Below are 21,078 nucleotides of genomic sequence, written 5' to 3'. Positions count from 1 at the left end.
CAATCTCAGCTTCACCGTCTCTGTCTGTGTGACCTCGGGTGACCTGGGAGGGGGCTTCGCCGCGCTGCCTTGTCTTCAACACAAAGTACCCACCTCCCGACAAAGACAAGCCCAGACTACAGGGCTTCACTGGTGAATTCTGCCAAACGTTTAAAGAAGAATTAATAACATCAGTCCTTCTCAAACTCTCCCAAAAACTTAAGAGAGGAGGGAGCACCTCACACCTAATTCGTTCCATGAGGCCAGTATGGCCCTGATACCGCAGACATCACAAGAGCAGAAAACTACAGACCAATATCCCTTTACAAACACTAATGTAAAAATCCTCCACAAGATACTAAGAAGCCGGGGTGGGGAGGAGGTGGGGAAGGGTATAGCTTAGTGGTAGAGGGTGTACCTAGTGTGCAAGAGGTCCTGGGTTCAATCCCTAGTACCTCCATTAAACAGACAGACAGAACTAATTACCCCCCCCAAATAATTTAAAAAAATAACAAACCAAATTCAGCAGCATACGAAAAGGATTATACACCATGACCAAGCGGGATTTATATTCCCGGAGCGCAACAATGGACTGACATATGAAAATCAATCAATGTAATATACCACATTAAAAAAGTGAAGAACAAAAACCACATATTCATCTCAACTGATTGTGAAAAAGCATTTAGCATTCAGCAAAATTCAACAAATTTTCTTGATAAAAACACTTAATAAATTAGGAGCAAAGGAAACTTCCCCAGCATGACAAAGGGCATCTGTGACAAGCCCACAGCAAACACCACACTCGACGGTGAGATCAGGAAGAAGGCACAGACGCCCCTTTCGCCACTGCCCTCCAACACTGCACCGCAAGTTCCAGCCAGAGCAATCAAGTGATAAAAAGAAATAAAAGGCAGAAGTAAAATTATCTCTTTTCACAGATGACACAGTCTTATACGCAGAAAATTCTACAGATTCCACATAAACTGTCAGAGCTAATAAATAATTTCAGCAAAGTCCCAGGATACCAAATCAACACACAAGAATCAGTTGCAGGTGGAGGGCACAGCAGCTCAGTGGCAGAGCACATGCTTAGCACGCACAAGGTCCTGGGTTCAATCCCTAGTACCTCCATTAAAAAGATAAGTAAATAAACCTAATTGCCTCCCCCCAAAACAAAACAAAAAAGAACAGCGGCATTTCTACACAGTAACAATGAACAATCCAAAAAACAAGAAAAAAATTCCATCTGCAGACCATCCAGAAGAATAAAATACTTAGGAATAAATTAAACCTAAAAAATGAAAGACTTATAAGCACTTACACACTGAAAACTATAAAATATTGCTGAAAGAAATTAAAGAAAACCTAAATAAATGGAAAGACATCTGTGTTCATAAACTAGAAGACTTCATTTTGTTAAGATGACAATATTACTCAAAGGGACCTACAAGAGTTAATATAACCTCTATCAAAATTCCAACGGCATTTTTTTTTTTTGTAGAAACAGAAAACCTCATCCTAAAATTCATTTGGAATGTTAAGGGATCCCAAAAGCCAAAACAATTCTGAAAAAGAACAAAGTTGGAGGACTCACACTTCCCAATTGTAAAACTTCCAACAAAGAAAGCTATAGTAATCAAAAGACTGTGGTACTGGCATAAGGACACACATACAGACCAACAGAACTGAACAGAGTCCAGAAATAGATCCTCACACATATGGTCCATTTATTTTCAACAAGGATGCCAAGACCACTCAATGGGAAAAGAAAGTCCTTTCAACAAACGGTGCTGAAATAAATAATAAATGTTCGTGAGGAGGTAGAGAAAAGGGAACCCTCCTACACTTGTAGTTGGTGGGAATGTAAATTGGTGCAGCCACTGTGGAGGACAGAATGGAGGTTCCTCAAAAAATTAAGAATAGTACTACCACATGATCCAACAATTCTACTCCTGAGTACTTCTCCAAAGAGCACGAAAATACTAACTTGAAAAGATATATGCCCCAACCCCATGTTCACTGCAGCATTATCTACAATAAACAAGATGTGGAAACAACCCAAGTGCCCATCAACAGATGACTGGATAAAGCTGATGTGGTATATACACACAATGGAATATTACTCAGCCATAAAAAAGAATGAAATCTTGCCATTTGCAACAACATGGATAGACCTTGGGGGTGTTATGCTAAGTGAAATAAGTCAGAAAGACAAATATTGTATGATTTTGTTCATATGTGGAATATAAGACAAACTAAATAAAGAAACCAAACAAAAACAAATATGCAGATACAGAGAACAGAGTAGTGACGACCAGTGGTAAGGGGTGGTGGGGTGGCGGGGGGAGGATGAAATGGGTAAAAGAGATCAGCTGCATAGTGACGGACGTAAACTAAATTTCCAGTAGTTGACTGTAGGGTATACAGAAGTAGAAATACAATGTACACGTGAAACTTATATAAAAAACAAAAGAAGACAAATTGTGCTGTGAAAACTGGACATCCACATGCAAAAGAATGAAGCTGGACCCTTACCTTACACTACATATATATATGAACCCAAAATGGATCAAAGACTTGGTAGACGTAAAACTATAAAACTCATAGAAGAAAACAGGAAAGCTTCATAACAGTGGATTTGGCAATGATTTCTTGGGTATGGAATCAAGTGTACAAGCAATAAAAGAAAAAAATAGATAACTTGGACTTTATCAAAACTTAATACTTTTGTGTATCAAAGAACAGTATCAAGACAATAAAAAGATAACTCACAGAATGGGAGGAAATGTTTGCACATCAAATATCTAAGAGTTTAACATCTAGAATATATAAAGAATTACTTCAATTCAACAACCAAAATCAAACACACCCAATTCAAAAAGGGCAAAGGACTGTAACAGACAGTTCTCCAAAGACGATGTACAAAGCCCAGGAAAAGGTGCTCAACATCACTAATCATCAGGCAAACACAAGTCAAGACACATTGAGATACCACCTCACACCCATTAAGATGGTATTATCAAAAAAAATGGAAACTGTAGTTGGAGGAAAGTGGAAAAGCTGGAACCCTCATAGACTGCTGGTAAGAATGTGAAACAGGGTATCCACCGTGGACAACAGTTTGTGGGCACCTCAAAGAGTTGAACACAGAACTACTACCTGACCCATCAATCTCACCTCTAGGTATATACTCAGAACAAGTGAACGCCGGGGCTCTAGCACACGTTTGCGCATCCATGTTTATAGACGCGTTAGTAAAAACAGCCAAAATGCAGAAGCAACCCGAGTGTCCACCAACGCATGAATGGATAAACACAGTGTACTATATCCACACTGTGAAATTCCATTCAGCCTCAAAAGGAAGGGAAGTACAGCGGGCGCTACGCCACCGATGAACCTGGAGGACATGATGCTCAGTGAAATGAGCCAGACACAAGAGGACACACACTGTATGAGCCCACCAACACAGGCATTCGGAGGAGTCAAATTCAGAGACGGAAAACAGAAGGCCGGGGGCCGGGGGCGGGGCATGGGAAGTGTGTTTAAAAGAGTTTGGGAAGATGAGAAAGTCCCGGAAATGGATCGTGGTGGTAGCTACACAACAACGAATGCACTTAACGCCACTGAGCTGCACGCTTAAAGGCTACTAAAATGTTAACCTTTACGTTGCGTATATTTTGCCACAGTAAAATAAAAGTGAAAAGGGGGAGTGGGAGAGAGAAAATTTTCTTTGAGGAGAGGACAGGAAATGAGGTCTTATGATGGCCCTCTGACCCACACATGGTTCTGCAGTCAAGAGCTGAGCCCCGCCGCCTCCCCAGTGCTGGGAGGGCTCCCGCGGCATCAGCACCTAAGGCCCAGCTCCAAGGCTGGCTCCTTCAGGGACTGAGATTTAAATGTAAAGTGATTTCAGCTTCCTGGGAGCAGAGACCCAAGGGCAAGGCCGAGGAGGACCCTGAGGATGGATCTGCACTGAGCACACTTCAGGCGAGGCCCCATGGGGGCAGCTCGCCGGCGTTGCCGTGCTGTGCACTTGAGGAGCTGCTCTCCTGGGCTGTTCTGTGCTGAAGAGCTACGGAGTTCTCTCTCAAGGCAGGAATCAGAAAGGAGATGGGCTTCATCCCCTCAAACGGGGGAATCAGACCTGGGCTCTCACGTCAAGCCTTGGGGGCAGGAGACAGTCTCTCTGCATGGACTGTGCCTGGTCCAGGACCAAACCAGGGTCCCCTTTTAGGCAGCCCCTTGCCCAGGGGCTGAGGTCCAGCTGCCTGCCCCCCACCCCGCTGCAGCCCACGGAGGATGCACGGGCAGGCACGGGGGCAGCGGTGCCGCTCACCAGCAGTAAGCCCATGGTGTTGAGCCGGCAGAGCTCCTGGTTGATGCTGGGCGTGTTTGTGTGCAGCAGTGCAGCCACGAGGCGGGCGCTGTGCAGACGGGCGCTGCCCAGGGGCTCCTCCAGCACGCCGATGGTGGTCAGGATCGCTTTTTTCTGCAAACACAGAAGCCCCGCCCAGTTGGAGCCTTGTGACCACCGTGGGCTTCTCTTAGCTCAGGTGCCAAGTGTCAAAGGGCCAGGGCTGCAGCTGCATGGCGTGGCCCAGCTGGAGGGGGTCCTCAAGGCAGCGCTGCCTGCAGGAGGAAATGAGGGGCAGCAGGGTTAAAAACCCCACCGCTCCCCTCAGGGCTCACAAAAGAGTGACCAAGGCTGGACCTCTGCTCCCGGGAGCCCAGGGCACCCTGGTCTCAGGTGGCCAGCCCAAGGGAGGTGGCCTCGGCATACAAGATGCAACCAACATGGGGCAGCACTCTCTGGGACACAGTCTCAAGACAATGAGCTGACATACTCAGAGGAGACTGATGACAAAGCTGGCCTGTAGGACAGGGTGAACCGCACATGCAACTCAGTGCATCCATCTTTTCATTAACAGAATGTTCCAGAATCCCTGCCTTCATGAAGCTTCCTTTCCAGTGGGGGGCAGACCAGAAGCAAGCTGGTAAACATGATAAACAGCACGGCAGACCGTGGTGCATGCCAAGGAGAAGCACTAGAGGGAAGGGAAGGGGCCATCAGCTGAGAGGGGCGGGAACCCTAGGCTGCTCAGAGGGACTGAGGTGGTGGAGGAGTGAGTTATCCTCAACATCACCACTCACTGCCCAGAGCTGCCCAGCTGAACAAAGGGTCTCCCCCAGGATCCCTGAGCCTAGGCTAGGTGTCCCCAGCTCAGAGGCCAGGCCTACAATGAACTCGGGTCCTCAGACAACTCCGCATTTGAGAATGCAGGAGCCATCTGGGGGGCAGCAAAACGTCCAAGTCCCAGGCCTCACCTAAGACGAGATGGACACGGCACATGGGGTCTGAAACATGCCTCTGGCACCTGTCTATGGTTCTCAGTTGGGGTCTGGGGACAGCAGCGTCTGAGTGCACCCACCCTGGCTGGATGATGTGTGGAGTCCTCCGATTACAAGTGACCCAGCCCATGTCGTCTCCACAGCCCCAGCCTCTGCTCAAAGTTACCTACCTTTGGCGGGCTGAGCAGAAGCTGGTGGAAGTCCTTCAGCCGCGGCTCAATGCCATGCAGGATGCCGCTGCTGACGGTGCACGGCCTGTCCAGTCCCTGAGAGCAAGCGTCCACCAAGCCCTCTGTCCTGTGGACGAGAAGGCAGGTGGAGACACGGGGACGCCCACAAACGTGTCCACTCACGTCTCCAGGAAGGCCCCTGATCGTATGGGGGCCATGCCCGGGGGCCAGCCCAGCAGCTATGGACGTCACATTCACTGGAACTGGTTCCGCTTCCTGCCTCCCCACTCCTCAGTGACAGAGACAGAACCAGCCCACATTGTTCCCTTGGCTTTATCCAGCTAATTTTTCTGAGATTTTTATTGAAACACTTTGCCAAATATAAAAGTAATACACAATCATTGTAGAAAAAAATGTTTAAATACATAAAAAGATTTTTAAAAAGCAAAGAAAATCAGCTGGCTCCTCTCTGTTTCCTCATTTTCATGCTGTCCCAGGCTGGGCAGGGCCCTGGGGAGGGGCCAGGCACCCTGGGCTCGTGGAGATGAAAAGCAGTATCCTGGCATCTGATGGGGAAACGACACTAACCTCAGAAGTCCATTTTTAGGTAATAAACTAATAAATATGAACTGGGCACCAGAGAGAGAGAGACTGCTAATCATGTCACCACTGAGACTGACTCAATTTCCCGTCGTTTGTTTTTTTTTCTTTCTTTTAAAAAAAATGCAGGCTGTGAGCACTGGGGGCCACAGTGAAGTTCCCCCAGACATGGACACGGGGACTGCAGCCGCCCGGGGAGCGTGCTGGGTGGTGGCACAGCACAGCGAACAGAGCAGACAGCGCACACGCCACACACCCTCCACACCACACACGCACAGCCTACAAGGGTGCTGTGGGTGCTGACTCATTGGGACAGTCCTTGGGGAAGCCAGCTGACCGTGTGTGCTCCACAGACAAGTCCAAACGCTTTCCAAACTGGCAACAGCGGTGCCTTTGGGCTGAGGTGGGAACCAGGTTGACCGTGAAGGTCAAAGGGAACACGGCCATAGCCGTGAAGTTCAACTTTCCAACAAGGAGAGTCCATCTGTGTGATCACTTGAAAAATCAGGAAGTGATCAGAAGACAGGGCATGCCCAGACGGACCGCCCCTCTGGGCCCCAGGTCCCTTAAGTGTCACTCCTGCTCCGGGTGGCATACTCCCTCTCGGGAGACTCACCCGGCCCGCCGGGTCTCCAGCAAGGCGAGCAGCACCTGCGTCCCGCTGACAAGGCAGAGCTCCGTGTGGTCTCCATCGAACATGTTCTTCAGCAGCTGCTCCACGCAGTCCTGCCTGTCGGACACATGGGGTCACCACCTCCTGGTGCAGACGCACAGACCAGGTTGGAAAGGGCAGGGCCTACCCATGGCGGGGCAACGCCTTGCACCCCAGAGGGGTTCTGCTCAGGGCTCGGCCCAGGTACCCAGGCTCTCAGGACGCCCCTGCCCTGGCTGGCCTGCACTCTCCGCACCTGCTAGGAGGCCCCCAGAGACCCCTCCTGTGAGAAGGGGCCCATCCAGGTGACTGGATGAGGACAAGCCCTTCACAGCCAGCTCATTACAAACAACCAGCGAAGGCGGCAGTGCCTGTGGGAGCCTGGAGCAGGCGTGGAGGCCGTCCCCCCCAGGCCCGCCAGCACGCGCCCAGCACTCACGACTCCAGTGCTGTGAGGAGGGGGTCTGGCTCTGGAGCCTCGTGCAGCTGGCTGCCCTGCTCTCTGCCCAGCCTGATGATGTCACAGAGCGTCTGGGAAGCATTGGACTGCCTCTGAAAAGACAGGGAGACACACAGCTCCCCTCAGGGCCACGGACAAGCGTCCACACAGCCAAGGCTGCACAGTCAGAGCGATTCCCACGGCTCAGTCCCCTGAGATGCTGGACTCGCTCCAGGATGCTTCATTTCAGAGACGCCTGGTCAGCCTTTCACTGTCAGGGTGCAGATCTGGCCACACGTTTTAGCCACTGCTCTGTCCCCCAGAGTTCAAAGGGGGCCTCAACGGTCAAACATGCCAGATACTGCTCTGTCCCTCAGACACATTTCTGAGCTACACTACGTGTCTGCCCACGTTACTGAGGTTGTCTTTAAACTGACAAGTAGCTCTAATATCCAGAATGAGTCCTGTGAGCTAATGACATGAGAGTTGCTACAGAGAAAACAGAAGATTTTTCTAGGGAAGCATTAACCCTATGAAAACTTAGAATCTCTGATTCCAAGCATTTGCCAACAGTGTGGGGGTTATTCTGTGGGGCAGATGAATACAACTTAGGGAGAAACTCAGCCCCTGTCTCCTCGCAGGGGCAGCTAAGCAGGAAGCAGCCCCACGGGACACTGGGCCGAAGGAAGTGCTGGTGACTATTTTAGGGAACAATGAAAGCATCCAAATTGGCCTCCAGGCTGGGAAGGAACCAGGCAGCTTGTAGTGCACCCTCCTCCCCACCCGGAGTACAGACCCCCAGCCACCTGGCCAGCCCTGTGGGCCGGCGGGACTGACGGCAGCAAAGGCTCAGACAGGAGTCAGCACCCCGTTCTCAAAAGTGCGGAGGAGAGCAGGCGTGTTCAGTTTTGGCACCTGTGGAAACAGGCCTATCGGGACATACCTCACACTCTCCACAGTGACACCGCAGCCACCCTGCATGCTTCTGCCACAGGGGGTTTCCTCCGGAGCTGCCTCCTTGCGGGTGAGTACAGGCTGGAACCAGCCACTCACGGGAGCAGAACGCAGCCAGTGAGGGCCATCACTTCCATGAGGGGCGCTTGCTCCACGAGAAGCCAAAGCCCCAGGGTGTGGAGCTGAGGGCGGCCTTAGCCAGCAGTCCTCACGGGACGTAGTCCTGCCCAGTGACTGTGACCCTGGGGGCAGGCCCTTCCCGGGCAGCCAGGGTGCCCAGTCTTGTGAAAGCCTGGGCAGAGGGCCCGATCCCTGAGCCATAAAAACTAACATAAAAAGCTTACTGCTCCAGGCAACTCAGCTTTGGGGTAATCTGTGACTCAGCCACAGAAAACTAACACAATTCCGTCTGAACTGTTTTTTGTAATATGTACGCATTACTTTTTAGTAAAAATAAAAGTCTAGAAGTCAGTGCTCAACTAAAGGAAGAGTGGTGTCTCACTGGTCCTCATCTGAGGACAGCAATACAGGGCGCGCCGCCCCCGTCAGCCCCCACTCACGTCTTCGTCCTGACTCGGGTGGACCAGCTCCACGAGCCTCTGGATGACCTGCTCCTCATTGAGCCACTGGAAGGGAAGAGGGCCTGTCGGTGACTCTGCTCACATCTGACTGAACGGAAAGGAAGTCCTTCAATGCAGCAGAAGTCCACCACCAAGTTCTGGGGACAGAGACTCTTGCTCCCGCCTGCGCATCCACCCAGATCCAGGAAGAACCAGCAGTGACTGAATTCTAGAGTGACTCAAAGGTTACAAAGGAGGGAGTCACTGTCCACATGTCCTGACGGTTCAGACTCTTACACATGCATGAACCAGCTGTTTTCAGGACCTCTCCCAAGACAGCACAAGGGGAGCCTGGAGCCTCCCGCGCACTGATGGGGCTCTCTCAGTGCACAACCCGGCGCAACACAGAGGCCCAGCTGCGCCCCTGCGGTGTCTGGGCCCTTCCCAGACCAGGAGGAGCACCGTGAAGGCTGCAGAGCTTCATGCTGTCCAGGGGCTGACCTGGGCCGCACAGACCCAGCCCCGCCAGCGTACTTCCTCGCCTGAGAATGGGCTGGTCTGCCCCAACCTGCTCAGCGTGGGTCAGCGTAGGCTTCCCACCGACTTCAACAACGCTGACATCCATGCTGCTCTTGCAGCACATCTGCTACGAGGATTAATTATAGCAGAGGCTGGTCCACAGAGAAATGAGCTATGAACCTAAGAGTGACAACTGCCACCTCGATAACAACTGCCACCTGATTCCAGAAGCCAGAAAACTGGCAAGAAGGCCCAACAGTTTACCTATCTTACATTGCATTACAAACAAAACCTGCCAAACAACGTGAAGAGTTTGTCCAACACTGACTCTTCCTGGGCTCCTCTGGGCTGAGAATCCTCTCTCTCTCAGGGAAAGCCCTCAGGAGGCGACTACTGTCAGGACAGACAGGCACACGCTCCAGGACAAACAACAGGCCAACTCTGGCCTCTGCAGCTTCTCTGAGTGGAACCCTCATGGGCTAGTGTCCCCTCCCAGGCGCGCACCGCGGGGTGGAAGCGAGGAAGCCGTTGCTGCTCTTGGCTCATGAGTGGACCGGGCAGGACAAGAGGCAAGGTGCGGACGCCAGACCTCGGATACAAACCTTGACAAGAAGCCCCAGTGACCTGCCCAGAGGGACCCTCACCCGGCTCCGGCCTCCTTGTGCCAGGCACCGACCCCCACTCTCAGGGAACCTACACGGCACACACACGGGAGGGCCACACACTCACGTGCAGGACCTCCTGTCGGAGCCCGGCAGGCTCCACGCAGCTGACCAGACGCAGCAGCAGGTCCATGAGGGCGGAGGTGCCGATATGCTTCAACACCAGGCTGATGAACTTGTCCTTCTTCTTCAAGAACACAATCACCTGAAATCAGATGCCCCCTGAGAAATGAGCGGGGAGATCCTGACCACCAGGAGAGGCTACTACCCCCAAGGACTGCCATGGGAAAGATTTATTTTCAACAGTACTGAGAGAAATAATGGGAAGGCCTAGAAGACGTTGTAGGAAAGCCCTGCAAGGACAGGCAGAGGCCCGGACATAGGTGAGTCCCGGGAGCCGGGGGCGCAGGTTATGAGAGGACCCCCGGCTAGAGGAGTCGGCAGGAGGCCAGGCGCAGGCACGCAAGAGCAGGGTCAGAGCGCAAGCTGCTGAGCGCAGCGACCAGTCCACATGCAGCAGCTCAAGTGCTTCCAGCAGAAGCCACCAGCGCAGACAGAGCCGAGCCGGGGGTGGCAGCCATCGGACACGGGACATAAACCCAGAGAGCTGACAGGCAGCTGAAGGGAAAGGACTGAGGTTTTGGAAAAGAAGAGGCAGAGGTGGTCAGGTGGATGGCCGGCTGGTGACCAGGGCCAAGACGTGGATGACTGAGCACAAAGCCACGGGGGTGTGGTGGGCTGGGTGCAGGTGGAGCGGAGTTGCTGGGGCAGCGTCCCCCGTGGCCACTTGTCTGCAAGGTCAGCTCAGCTTGGCCCAGAGAGGAAGTGCCTGTGTGTCCAGGCCGCTGTGCTGAGGCACACTCAGGCTGCACCAGGGACAACGGCCCTGAGAAGGGCCACCCAGTTAAGGAATCTTGGCCACTCTCATGCTGAGAAGTGCTGGCGAAGAAGAGGAAGCTGGAGGAGAGAGACGTGCGGAAGGAGCAACGGGGCGCCTGGAGAGGACGACTGAAAGCACAGCAGAGCAGGCCCTCGGACACCCTGCACACCTACAGATGCACGACCACAGCCGGAGGTCACCAGGAACAAGTGTACGCCAGCTTATGTACACTTAGAAACATGAAAAATTCCCTTGAAAAACACACTTATGTAAACTGACAAGAAGAAAAGAATTCTGAAGCATCAAAAGAAACAAAATTTATAATTAAAAGCCTCCCCATACAGAAAGCTCCAGGTTCTAATGAATGGCCTTACTGAAGACGGCTACCAAACATTCAAAGGAAAATCACCCCAGTCTTATACCAGACTCTTCCAGGGCACGTCAGGTGAGAGAATAAGCCCTGTGTCATGGTATAAGGACATAAAACTTTGATTCCAAAAGCCTAACAAGGGCATTATGAGAAAGGGAAATTATAAGCCAATCTCACTGATGACCACAGATAGAAAAATTCTTAAAAATAAAAAAAAGCAACATGAAAGAACGTGTAACACATCACAACCAAGCTGGCTGTATTGCAGGAAATCGAGGCTGGTTTAACATCAGAAAACCAATCAGTGGAATCTACCTATTAACAGAATGGGGAAGGAAAATCTTATGATGAACTCAACAGGTACGGTAAAAACATCTGACACATTCCAACAATCACTCCTGTCATAAACTAAAACAACTAGGAATAAAGAAAATTTTCTTACTCTTTGATTTTAAAAGATCTATAAAAACTCGACAACAAACACCATACTTCATTGTAAAACACTGGAAGTCTTTCCTCAGAGATAGTAAATCAAACACAGAGGCCCACCACCACCACTTCAGTGCAACACTGCACTGCAAGTCCCAGTCAATGCAGTAAGGCAAGAAAAAGAGATGATAAGGTTTGCAAAAGATAAAACAGCGCTGTCATTAATCACAGATGACATGATCTTGTGTACATACATAAATTTTTAAAGGAATATAAATTATTAGAACAGAAGCTTTATTGATAATTGCCAAAAACTGGAATCCGCCCAGCTGTCCTTCAAATATGTGAATGGTTGAACAAACTGTGGTCCACTCACCTCATGGAACACTACTCTTCAATAAAAGGAAACATACTACTGATACACTCAACAACTTGGATGAATCTTCAGCAAATTATGCTGGAAAAAAAAGCTAATCCTCAAAGGCTACATATTACAAGATTTAATTTAACTAGCACTTTGAAATAACAAAATTTTAGAAATGGAAACAGATTAGTGGTTGCCAGGGGTTAGGGGTGCGTGAAGGGACAGAGGCGGGGAGAAGGTGGGAGTAGTTACAGAAGGGCAAAGCCTTGTGGCTTTGGAGCTGTCCAGCATCTTACCCGTGAAGGTGGAGACACCAACCCACACACCCAATAAACTGTACTAAACTTCATACTCACACACGCAAATGACAACAAGGGAAACTGGAAAAATCTCAGTAGGATCTGTGGGTTGTACCAACGTCAGTACCATGGTTGTGATATTTTACTAGTGTTTTATGAAATGTCACTGTTGAAGGAAACTGGGCAGGGTGTCAAAAGATATTTTTGTGTTATTTCATACAACTACATGTGAACCTATAATTATCTCACTAAAATTTTTCAATAAAAAGATACTGTTTAGAGTAACAGGAACACATCAACTACTTAAGAATAAATACAATGAAAATCATGGAAGACCACTACCCAGAGAACTACGTCACTGAGAGAAATTAAAGAGGCCCTAACTACTCAGCTTCTGCTATAGGACAAAACCAGCCACAGACAATGTGTAAACAAATGGGAGCAACTGAGCTTCAGTAAAATTTCATTTACAAAAACAAGTGGCAGGACAGCTTTGGCCTGTGGGCCACAATCTGTCAGCCCCAGTCTATCGATGACGAAGCCTGATCAGACTTTCCACAGGCTTTCTGAGGGGCAGAGGAGACACACTCTTTCTAAAATAATGCCAAAGGCAAGGAACAGTAAAAACCAATCTTAAAGAAAAACAAAGTGAGAAGCCTAACTCTGCCAAATGTCAAAACTCATAAAGCTACAGCGGTTAAGCCACGCTGGTGAGCACAAACAGGACAGCAGAACAGAAACGGACACACACAGGTCAAACTGCCCATCTGCGGCATGAGGGACACCGCAAAGCAGCCGAGGAAGGACGGCCTTCTCAACGCAGTGCTCAGGGCGATGTGAGGCCTCCAGGAAGACCGTGCTCCAGCTGGATTCACACTACTCTACAGAAACCTACTGCTGCAAGTTTCCTTTTATTTGCTTTGAAACAGTAAGTGGCCTAGACACACAGACACCTGCCACCTACACAGAAGCAGCAGAGGCATCTGAGGTCCTGGCATGATGTGTGTCTGTGACGGGTCGGCAACTGCACAAGCTGCCCTGGTCTGGGGCCCTGCGCAGCTCCCGGGGATGGCAGGAGCGCTGCTTACTCCAGAGCCAGTCAGCAGAACTGTCTCTTGGGAAGCCGCTTTCTCAACCAAATTCTAATTCACAGAGCAGTAGCCCAGCCTGCTCCACGTGTGTCCCGCAGGAGAGTCAGATCTCTGCGCCCCACAGCCTAATGATAGGGGTCACAGAGCGACGGCTGTCGCCAAGACGTGTCAGCACCATCCACGCCAGCCCTCCCAACCACGTGGACTTGGCAGACGATCACCTGTTCAGTTTTTCTTGCAATTAGATTGCCAATGGTCTTGCTGAAAAAACTGGCGAGCAGAGGATTGAGGGGCGGCTCGCGGTCCAAGAAGCTGTAAAGAAGGTTCAGCAAAGCCTCATCCCCTCCCAGCCGGTCATTGATCTGTGGCACGTCGCACGTCAGCAGCTCGCAGGCCATGTTTGGGTACCTAGAGGGGCACAGGGCAAGCAACTGGAGGTGAAATTAGACTTCTCCAACTGTCAGGAAGCTACTGAAATAATCTGCCTCTTAGGAAGCAGGTCCACGGGCAAGAACACAGATATTCTTGGAGCAGACTGAAAATGCTTATTCTGTGACAAACTGGCATTTCTGACTAACCGGAGCTCGACAGCTTTCACATCATACCTGTTCCAGGCTCCTCACACCCTGACCTCTGACACCCTATAGGTACTGGCCCTCTCCCCACCCTCTCCAGGACCTTTCCTCATCTTCCAGGGTCTCCTCTCTCTGGTCCTCTGTCCTCCCTCCTCCACGCCCCTCCTGCACTGACAGCACCAAGCACAGACCCGGCTTGTTCCCACACTGATGAGATGCCACATCAGCAGCTTACAAGGCAGCCCCAGTTCTGAGGTGTTTTGCAGGCAAGTTATTGCTAAGAAACACCAATATGGGGGGGAGGGTATAGCTCAAGTGGTAGAGCGCATGCCTAGTATGCATGAGGTCCTGGGTTCAAGCCCCGGTAATTCCTCTAAGAATAAATAAATAAGTAAATCTAATTACCTCCCCCCACCAAAAAAAGAAAAAAAAGAAACACCAATATATGTAAATCATTTATGATTCATTTGATAAAAATGACCAGATACTAAGTAACCCTCATCCCGTTACATGTAACCCTGTACCACTGTGCTCCCTGTATGGCCCCTGACAGAGCCCCACAGCGCAGCAGTGACAATGCCTGCTGCCACATGCAGCACATCTGGGGGCACAGGCGAGCGCACCCAGCGCCGAGCAGGCAGGAACCTGGGAGAGCGTCCTGCAGGGCAGACCAGCACGACAGGGACACGCTGTGCAGCCTTGGGCACATGACCTGCCCTCTGTGTGTCTGGGCGTCCGCATCTGAACGTGGAGGTTCGAGTACACCCCCAGCGCCCAGCACAGTGAGCCCTAGATGAAGGTCGCCTCAATGAGCCACCAACACGGACCCCAGCACGAGCACAAATGATGGTGGTCACTGCGGACCAGCTGGGGGGCCTGGGTTTGCGAGACTCTAGAGGAAACAGCTGGTGGAGTGGGGCAGTCGACCGCATGTGGCGGGGAGGAAACAGGTGTTCCTCCTCAGCCCAGAGAAGAAAGTGCCTCCTGGAGCTCAGAGAAACAGTGCCGAGTGGGCAGCCAGGTGTGAGGGACCTGCCAACTTCACACAGAGGCCCAGACAGAGGTGTGGCCAGCGCCCACCTCACAGGATTGTTACAAGGATTGGACAGGGCAGCTCTGCACCATGGACATGCACCGCGGTGACCGGCAGGGCAGAGGGCACAGCCGCCAGGGGCAGAGGCCGGAGAGCCTTCTCAGAGTGCACACGGAAGGCCAAATAGGGCCCCCAGGACATGGGCGGGGAGGTGTCCACCAGGCTCCAAACAACAGGACAACAGGGAGATGCAAGCTCCAGAGAAAAGCGTGGGAAGCTTTTCCAGAGCACACAGAAAGGCCCCACCCTGTCTCCTGAGCACGTGTGCGCACGCACGCACACGTGGGCACATACATGTGGGCACACACGTGGGCATACGTCGGGCACGTGCACTCACGTGTGTCCGCGTGTGGCCCGCTGAGCCACCAGGTACTGCTGTTATCTAGCGAAGGCTGCACCCAGCTGGAGGGACTGAGACCTGCCTCGGTATCTCACCACCAGGAGCTGCTCTGACAGGGCGTACAGTGCGCACAGGGAGCAGACGTTTGGCTCCTTGTGGCTGACGGAACACACAGGTCTGCCTTCTTCCTCTCTGCATTGTCTGAGGCGGAGATGAACTCGGAAGGCAGGGAGTGGTGGTGGGAGGAAGGCTGGGTGCGCCTGCAAGTCTCTTGCCTCGGGCGGGGTGAGGAGAGCCAGACACACAGCTCCCAAGGGGCCTGGCTGAGACCATGGGCACGAGGCAGGTGGAGGCGCTGGTGCAGTAAGACTTCCAGCCCCTCCTCCCCGTTTCGTTTGCTTAGTTTTGTACTTATTTATACTAATTTCTCCCAAACTCTTTGACCAAAAAACTCTCCTGGGTTGTGGGTGCTGTTTCTGAGAGGCCCCTGTCCTGACCCAGGGAACATGTCACACTGCCAGGAGATCCCAGAACAACAGGGTAAGACAAGGCCCTAAATGCCCGAGGAAAGCTACGTGAGACTGGTCAGCCACGGGGCTGGAACTAGGAGCTGGAAGACACCTATGGAGTCTTCAAAATTACAGGAGAACTGAGTCCAGTCGGGACTGAAAACCAGAGGAGATGAGAACAAGCAGGAAGGGGACGTGCGCTCAGACAGGCCCGAGCCCCACAACTGCCGCCCACACACCCCTCTCAGGAAGCTGCTCAGGCTTCTGCTCACCAGGGAAAGGAAACAGACGAGGAAGACGAAATCCTGGCGGGCACGGGAACGATCAGAGCGAGGCGAGGATGGAGCACCCGGGAACTGTAACGGTGGAGAGCCCCTCCCTTCCTGACTCCACTGCTCCCCAGGGCTCACCTGGCAGCTGGGCTTAGCCATCCTCTTCCTGCTCCGCCCCTCAGCAGGGCAGGCAGGGTTCTCCGGTGGGGCCCTCCTGGGGGCCTGCCCTGACCCAGCACTGCTCCCACTAGGCGATCAGCTCTACCTCTGTGACTTGGGAGGAGGAAGCCCTCCACACGGGGCCATAACCGACACCCCCCACAGCGCTGCATACGTTAACACAAGTGGGATCTTGGCATCAGCTGCTGGCTCTTTTGTCTTGTTTCTCAAACGGTCCTGAACTCAGCAGGCAAACTGTACAGGAACCACAAGAAAAAGGCCAGAAGCATCATTAGGGTTCTCGGGCTGGACCAGGTGGCCAGTTCCCAGTCTAGGACTCTCCACAGAGTTCTCCCCTGCAGGGAGCAGCCTTGGCTTTAGCGGAAACTGTGTGTGCTGCCCAAGCTCAAATGACTCAGGGCAGCTTCCCTCTGACCTGCGTGGCCCGGGCGCCTTCCCCACTTTGAGGAAGTCCCTCCATAATGGCCGGCAGCCCCGAGGGTGAAGCCACACCAGCTGAGGTGCTCACCAGGTCCGCCAGCAAAAGCTTCCCCTCAGAGCCATGAGGGCCGCTGGAGGAGCCCAGGTCCTGGTCCCTGAAGCACAGCTGCTCCTGCGCAGGGCAGAGGGGGCCGGCACACCCCACCGCCAGAGCTGAGAGCTTGACACAGACCCCTGCCCCCGCTCAAAGCCGAGACAACCTGACCTCCGGGTCGGCCGCTCCTGGTCTCTGCATCTCTGAAAGTCACCATGACCCACTTCTTCCTCAGCTACCGCCTCCTCCCTCCACCCAGCCAATTATTCCTTTTCTCAAAAAGGAATGCCCGATTCAATTTTACTTAAAAGTAAATTAATTTTCAATTAAAGTAAATTGATTTCTAAATTAAAATATTTTAATTCTTACTTTCGTTGCACAGGTGATATGTACAGGGCTGGTGAGGAAGAGGCCCCTTTTCACTCCCAAGTCACATTCCTGAGACAGTCACCAGTCCCTCAGCAGCTTTCTCTCCCACTGACCACCATGTTTCTGGGTAAAACACACACGTGCTGCCTCACTCAGCAGTATCAGACACCACAGACTGGCGTCCCCAGGGGGATGATGAGGTCTCCCTCACGCCAGCTGCCCCTGCACCCTGCTGCTCATTCCCGCTCTCTCCATAGAATCATGCCACAGCGTTCAGACCAACCCACACCAGTGCTGCCCTTGCGTGAACACGCGGGCACTGCTGCGTCTGCCTGCTTACGCGCGTCCTTCTCCAGCAACGGTCTCCTCACCACCACGTGTGCTTGGCTTGCACCAACTGCCTGCCAGCATTGCCCACACCCGGGCTGTCTAACCCTCCTCGCTGCCAGACTGCACGACGCTCCCTCTGCCCAGAACCACAACATGCAGCCCCAGCTCCCCTCCCCGAGAGCAGCCACCAGACCCTAGTCTAGACAGGGAGACCCTTGAACTGGTCACCAGGCAGGACACACCTGAGGGTGAGAGACCGAAAGGAATAGGGGCCATCAAAGGTGATGCTGAGACAAGAGAGGCTGGCAGGGCACCCCACGGGCGACAGCCTCTGACCCATCACAGAGGGTCACCACGGCCCCAAGCCTGGCTCCTCCCAGAGCCTGGCCCGCCTCTTCCCGGGCTCTCCTCCCCAGCAGGCAGCAGGCCGCCCTGACTGCAGTCCTGACCCACTGTGGCCCTATCCTGCTTTATTTTCCTAAGTCAGCAAAGACTTCTGGCAAAGGGCCAGAGAGTATTTTAGAAGGCCCATGTTGTCATCACCAACGGGTCAGTGTGAGTGTGTCCAACGTGACCTTCCTGGTGGACAACAAACTGTGAATTCTGTCATTTTCATGTTTAACAAAAAATCATTCTTTTGATTTTTTTCAACCATTTAAAAATGTAAAACCATTCTCAGCTTGAGAGATACACCAAAATAGGATGTGACCTCAGGACACAGTCTGCCAACCCTATGCTAAGGCTTTGCCCTACACACTGACCCCCTGTGAGACACGTGAGCAGATGAGAGCAGCCTGTCCGCCCCAATTCCCTGAGTCACTAGCCCTCAGCCCCACCGCTTTCCAGAACCTGCTTGGCCCAGAGTGGCACCCTCAGAGCCGGAGGCTGGGTCTGCTTGATCCTCCGTGTCACCCAAGGCCCCTGTCTGCTCACACTCTTCTGTCCTCACCCTCAAGCCCCCACTCCGTCCCTCCTATTATCTCCTAACATCCAAGCCAACTGTCAAATGGAACATTTAAGGAAAAACTTTGAGAATGGTCGGTACCACCTATGACACAGCATACTTCCTGTGGGCCCAAGACCCCAGAGTGAAGCATCGAGCGGTCAGATGCCACCTGTCCTGGGCCCTGGCCGCTTCAGCAGGCTGGGCCTGCCTCCTGCTGGTGGTGCCGCCCCACCTAGCCAGGCCGACGCAGCCCGTCTGCCTCTCCGTCAGGGGACCAGTCTCCTTCCAGCACATATTCACCCCAACCCTCCACCGCACAGCGCTACTCACTGTGTTAACCAGAATGAGACACTATACCCAGGAGAGCACAAAAAACAAACCCCACCGGAGAGCCTTCTCACTTCTCAGGTGGGGGAATCATTTAAGGTCGGCTCCTCTGTCAGAAAGCCTGGCTCTGGCCGTCCTCAAACACTGCCCACCGCCTCCCAGGAGCACTGCCCAGCTCCGGCCGCTCAGCGCTTCAGTACATACTTGAAGCGGACCTTCTCTTCCATGTCCAGGGCCGGGTCCTGCGTGACAAGGTTCACCAGCTCCTCCATGCACTGCTGCCGGCACAGGAAGTCCAGCAGCTTCCGGTTCTGGGCCTTGCACTCCTGCAGGATGTCATCCCCATCCAACAACTCCTGCAGCGTCACGTCTTCCTTATCCAGCAGCTTGTCAACGTGGGATGTGGTGTTCAAGTCAAACTTCCAGAACATGGTGACAGCCACAGAGCTGCAAGCAGACAAGAGGGTCACATCCGCTCCCTGTGTGAATCCGCCGCACAACCCGCCCCAGTCTTGCAGGCCACCCAGGGCCTGGGCCTGGGCCGGAGAGGCTGCTCCCCCATGAGTCTGTGCTCGGGCTCCAAAGTCAGCAGGGACGTCCCGCGCCTGCATCTCAGAACCTGCTGCCTCCTCTCACTTCCCCTGGGACTCCCACCGCCACCCCAGCCTGAGACCGACAGGCCCCCAGCGCTCTCACTCACCTTGGCTCCCTTAGGCCAACACATCCCTACCTCCTGCCTGGCAGACTGAGGATGCCCCTCCACCCCAGAAAATTTAATGACTTATAAACCACTTCCCCAGTGTCCAGTCCCCTCCTGGGTGAACACTGGACATGTCCCCAGATGTCTCTGTCTCATACATATTTTTAATTTTTTGCATTTTATGTTTTGACAGCTTTAAAAATCTTTCTGGTTGGGGAAAGACTGCCCCTCCTGGGCAGCCAACTCTAGCGACAACACAGGGTCCCCGGGAGCACGCCTGTGACCTGCAGGTTGCCCTCCAGGGCCGCACTCGCCAGGGGACCGTGTGCTCCTGCCTTCAGCATCCCGCAGCTGGGGCCAGGCAAGCGGGGCCTGCCCCGTACAGCTCAGAGGCATCGAGATTATCCCCGTTGTCCCTCTGCTGCTCACCCTGCCCAGCCGTGCCCTTCACAGGGAAACCCCAATAAAGGCCATGGCCTTGGCTCCACCCAGGCTCCTGTCCATTCTGGGTCCAGATCCCCCAGGGCTGCCCAATGTGGCCCCGCGTGAGGTCGGCACCTTCTGACTCCTGTTTTCCCACCTCTTCTCTGCCTGCTCTCTTGGCTGCCCCTGCGGGGCCGTCTCATGAAGATCCTGGCACAGCTCCCAGACACAGCCTCAACAAGCCAAACTCAGAGCAGCTCCCTCTGCCTGACCCTCCGCACCTCTGCCGCCCCCACCTACCTGGCATCTCCTTTCACACTCCACCTTGCTGCGAGAGCCAGGGCTACACCTGAGGCCACACACACACACACACACTGGGCACGAGGCCTTGCCACAGCTACCTGAGAAATCACGACTGACCAGCCCTTCCTCCACGTCCCACCACCCCTGTAGGCCTTACTGTCTTTGCCTGGACCGCACAAAGTCTGCCCCATTCAGTAAGTCCACGTCAGTCTGGGGGCCTAGGTTGCTGCAGTGCAGAATGAAAAGCACAAAGCCTGTATCTTTAACAATGTAAACCTGAATTTTGAAATTATAAATCTTTTCACTGTTCTATGAATCACTGCTTGCAAAACCATGATTAATCGTAGATGGGATTTAACTGATCTAATATTTTTATTCAGAAGAGTAAGACTCCACGCACATGGGAAGCCCCCAGATTGTCTGTGTGTGAAGCCCAGCAACCCAGGAGCCCCCGACACAGGCCTCTTGGCCGTCCGGATACGCCCTCCACAACCTCCTGTCTTTACTGCATCAAACTCACTTTTCCAAAACACAGGTATCTTCACGCCCCCCTCACCTGGGTTTTAAAACCTGCAACTGGCTTCAAATGTCCACCACCCACAAGGCTCCTTCTCCCAACCTGCCTCCAGGTTCTCTGGGCACTTCCCACTGCCCCCCTGACCCCACCTTCACCACAGGGATTTGTATCACTCTTTGCCTTGCCCCTCCAGCACACTCCCCTCCAGCACACTCTTGGGCTCAGTCCTTCTGCTGGCCTGGCAGACTCCAACGGGAGCCACAGGGACTTGCAGTGCAAGGGAGTCCACAGATTGACGGGCACTCGGCTTCCATCCAGGTCCTAATATCTTCCTTGTTTCTCTTGTGAAGAGTGTAGATG

The 21,078-nt window shown here is 52.8% G+C and overlaps 1 protein-coding gene across 8 annotated transcripts in view; it reads right to left on the bottom strand.

The window, feature by feature from the left end:
- Nucleotides 1-21,078, bottom strand: part of PPP6R2 (protein phosphatase 6 regulatory subunit 2) — a 77,270-nt gene that overhangs the window by 10,896 nt on the left and 45,296 nt on the right. For 5 of the 8 annotated variants that reach the window (XM_072973789.1, XM_072973790.1, XM_072973788.1 and 2 more), the window contains 8 exons: nucleotides 18,980-19,222; nucleotides 13,542-13,728; nucleotides 9,955-10,092; nucleotides 8,707-8,772; nucleotides 7,193-7,305; nucleotides 6,718-6,831; nucleotides 5,502-5,628; nucleotides 4,319-4,471 (listed from right to left, as the gene is read on the bottom strand). In XM_072973789.1, coding sequence (XP_072829890.1) covers nucleotides 4,319-4,471; nucleotides 5,502-5,628; nucleotides 6,718-6,831; nucleotides 7,193-7,305; nucleotides 8,707-8,772; nucleotides 9,955-10,092; nucleotides 13,542-13,728; nucleotides 18,980-19,206 — 1,125 coding nt within the window. In that variant the 5' untranslated portion in view covers nucleotides 19,207-19,222. Of the gene's footprint in view, nucleotides 1-4,318; nucleotides 4,472-5,501; nucleotides 5,629-6,717; nucleotides 6,832-7,192; nucleotides 7,306-8,706; nucleotides 8,773-9,954; nucleotides 10,093-13,541; nucleotides 13,752-16,109; nucleotides 16,219-18,979; nucleotides 19,223-21,078 lie in introns of those variants that run through there. The other 3 variants (XM_072973794.1, XM_072973793.1, XM_072973795.1) reach the window with 3 other exon arrangements.

This window comes from Vicugna pacos, chromosome 12, assembly GCF_048564905.1.
Source record: "Vicugna pacos chromosome 12, VicPac4, whole genome shotgun sequence".
Lineage (NCBI taxonomy): Eukaryota > Metazoa > Chordata > Mammalia > Artiodactyla > Camelidae > Vicugna > Vicugna pacos.
This window is presented reverse-complemented; position numbering and strand designations above follow the sequence as displayed.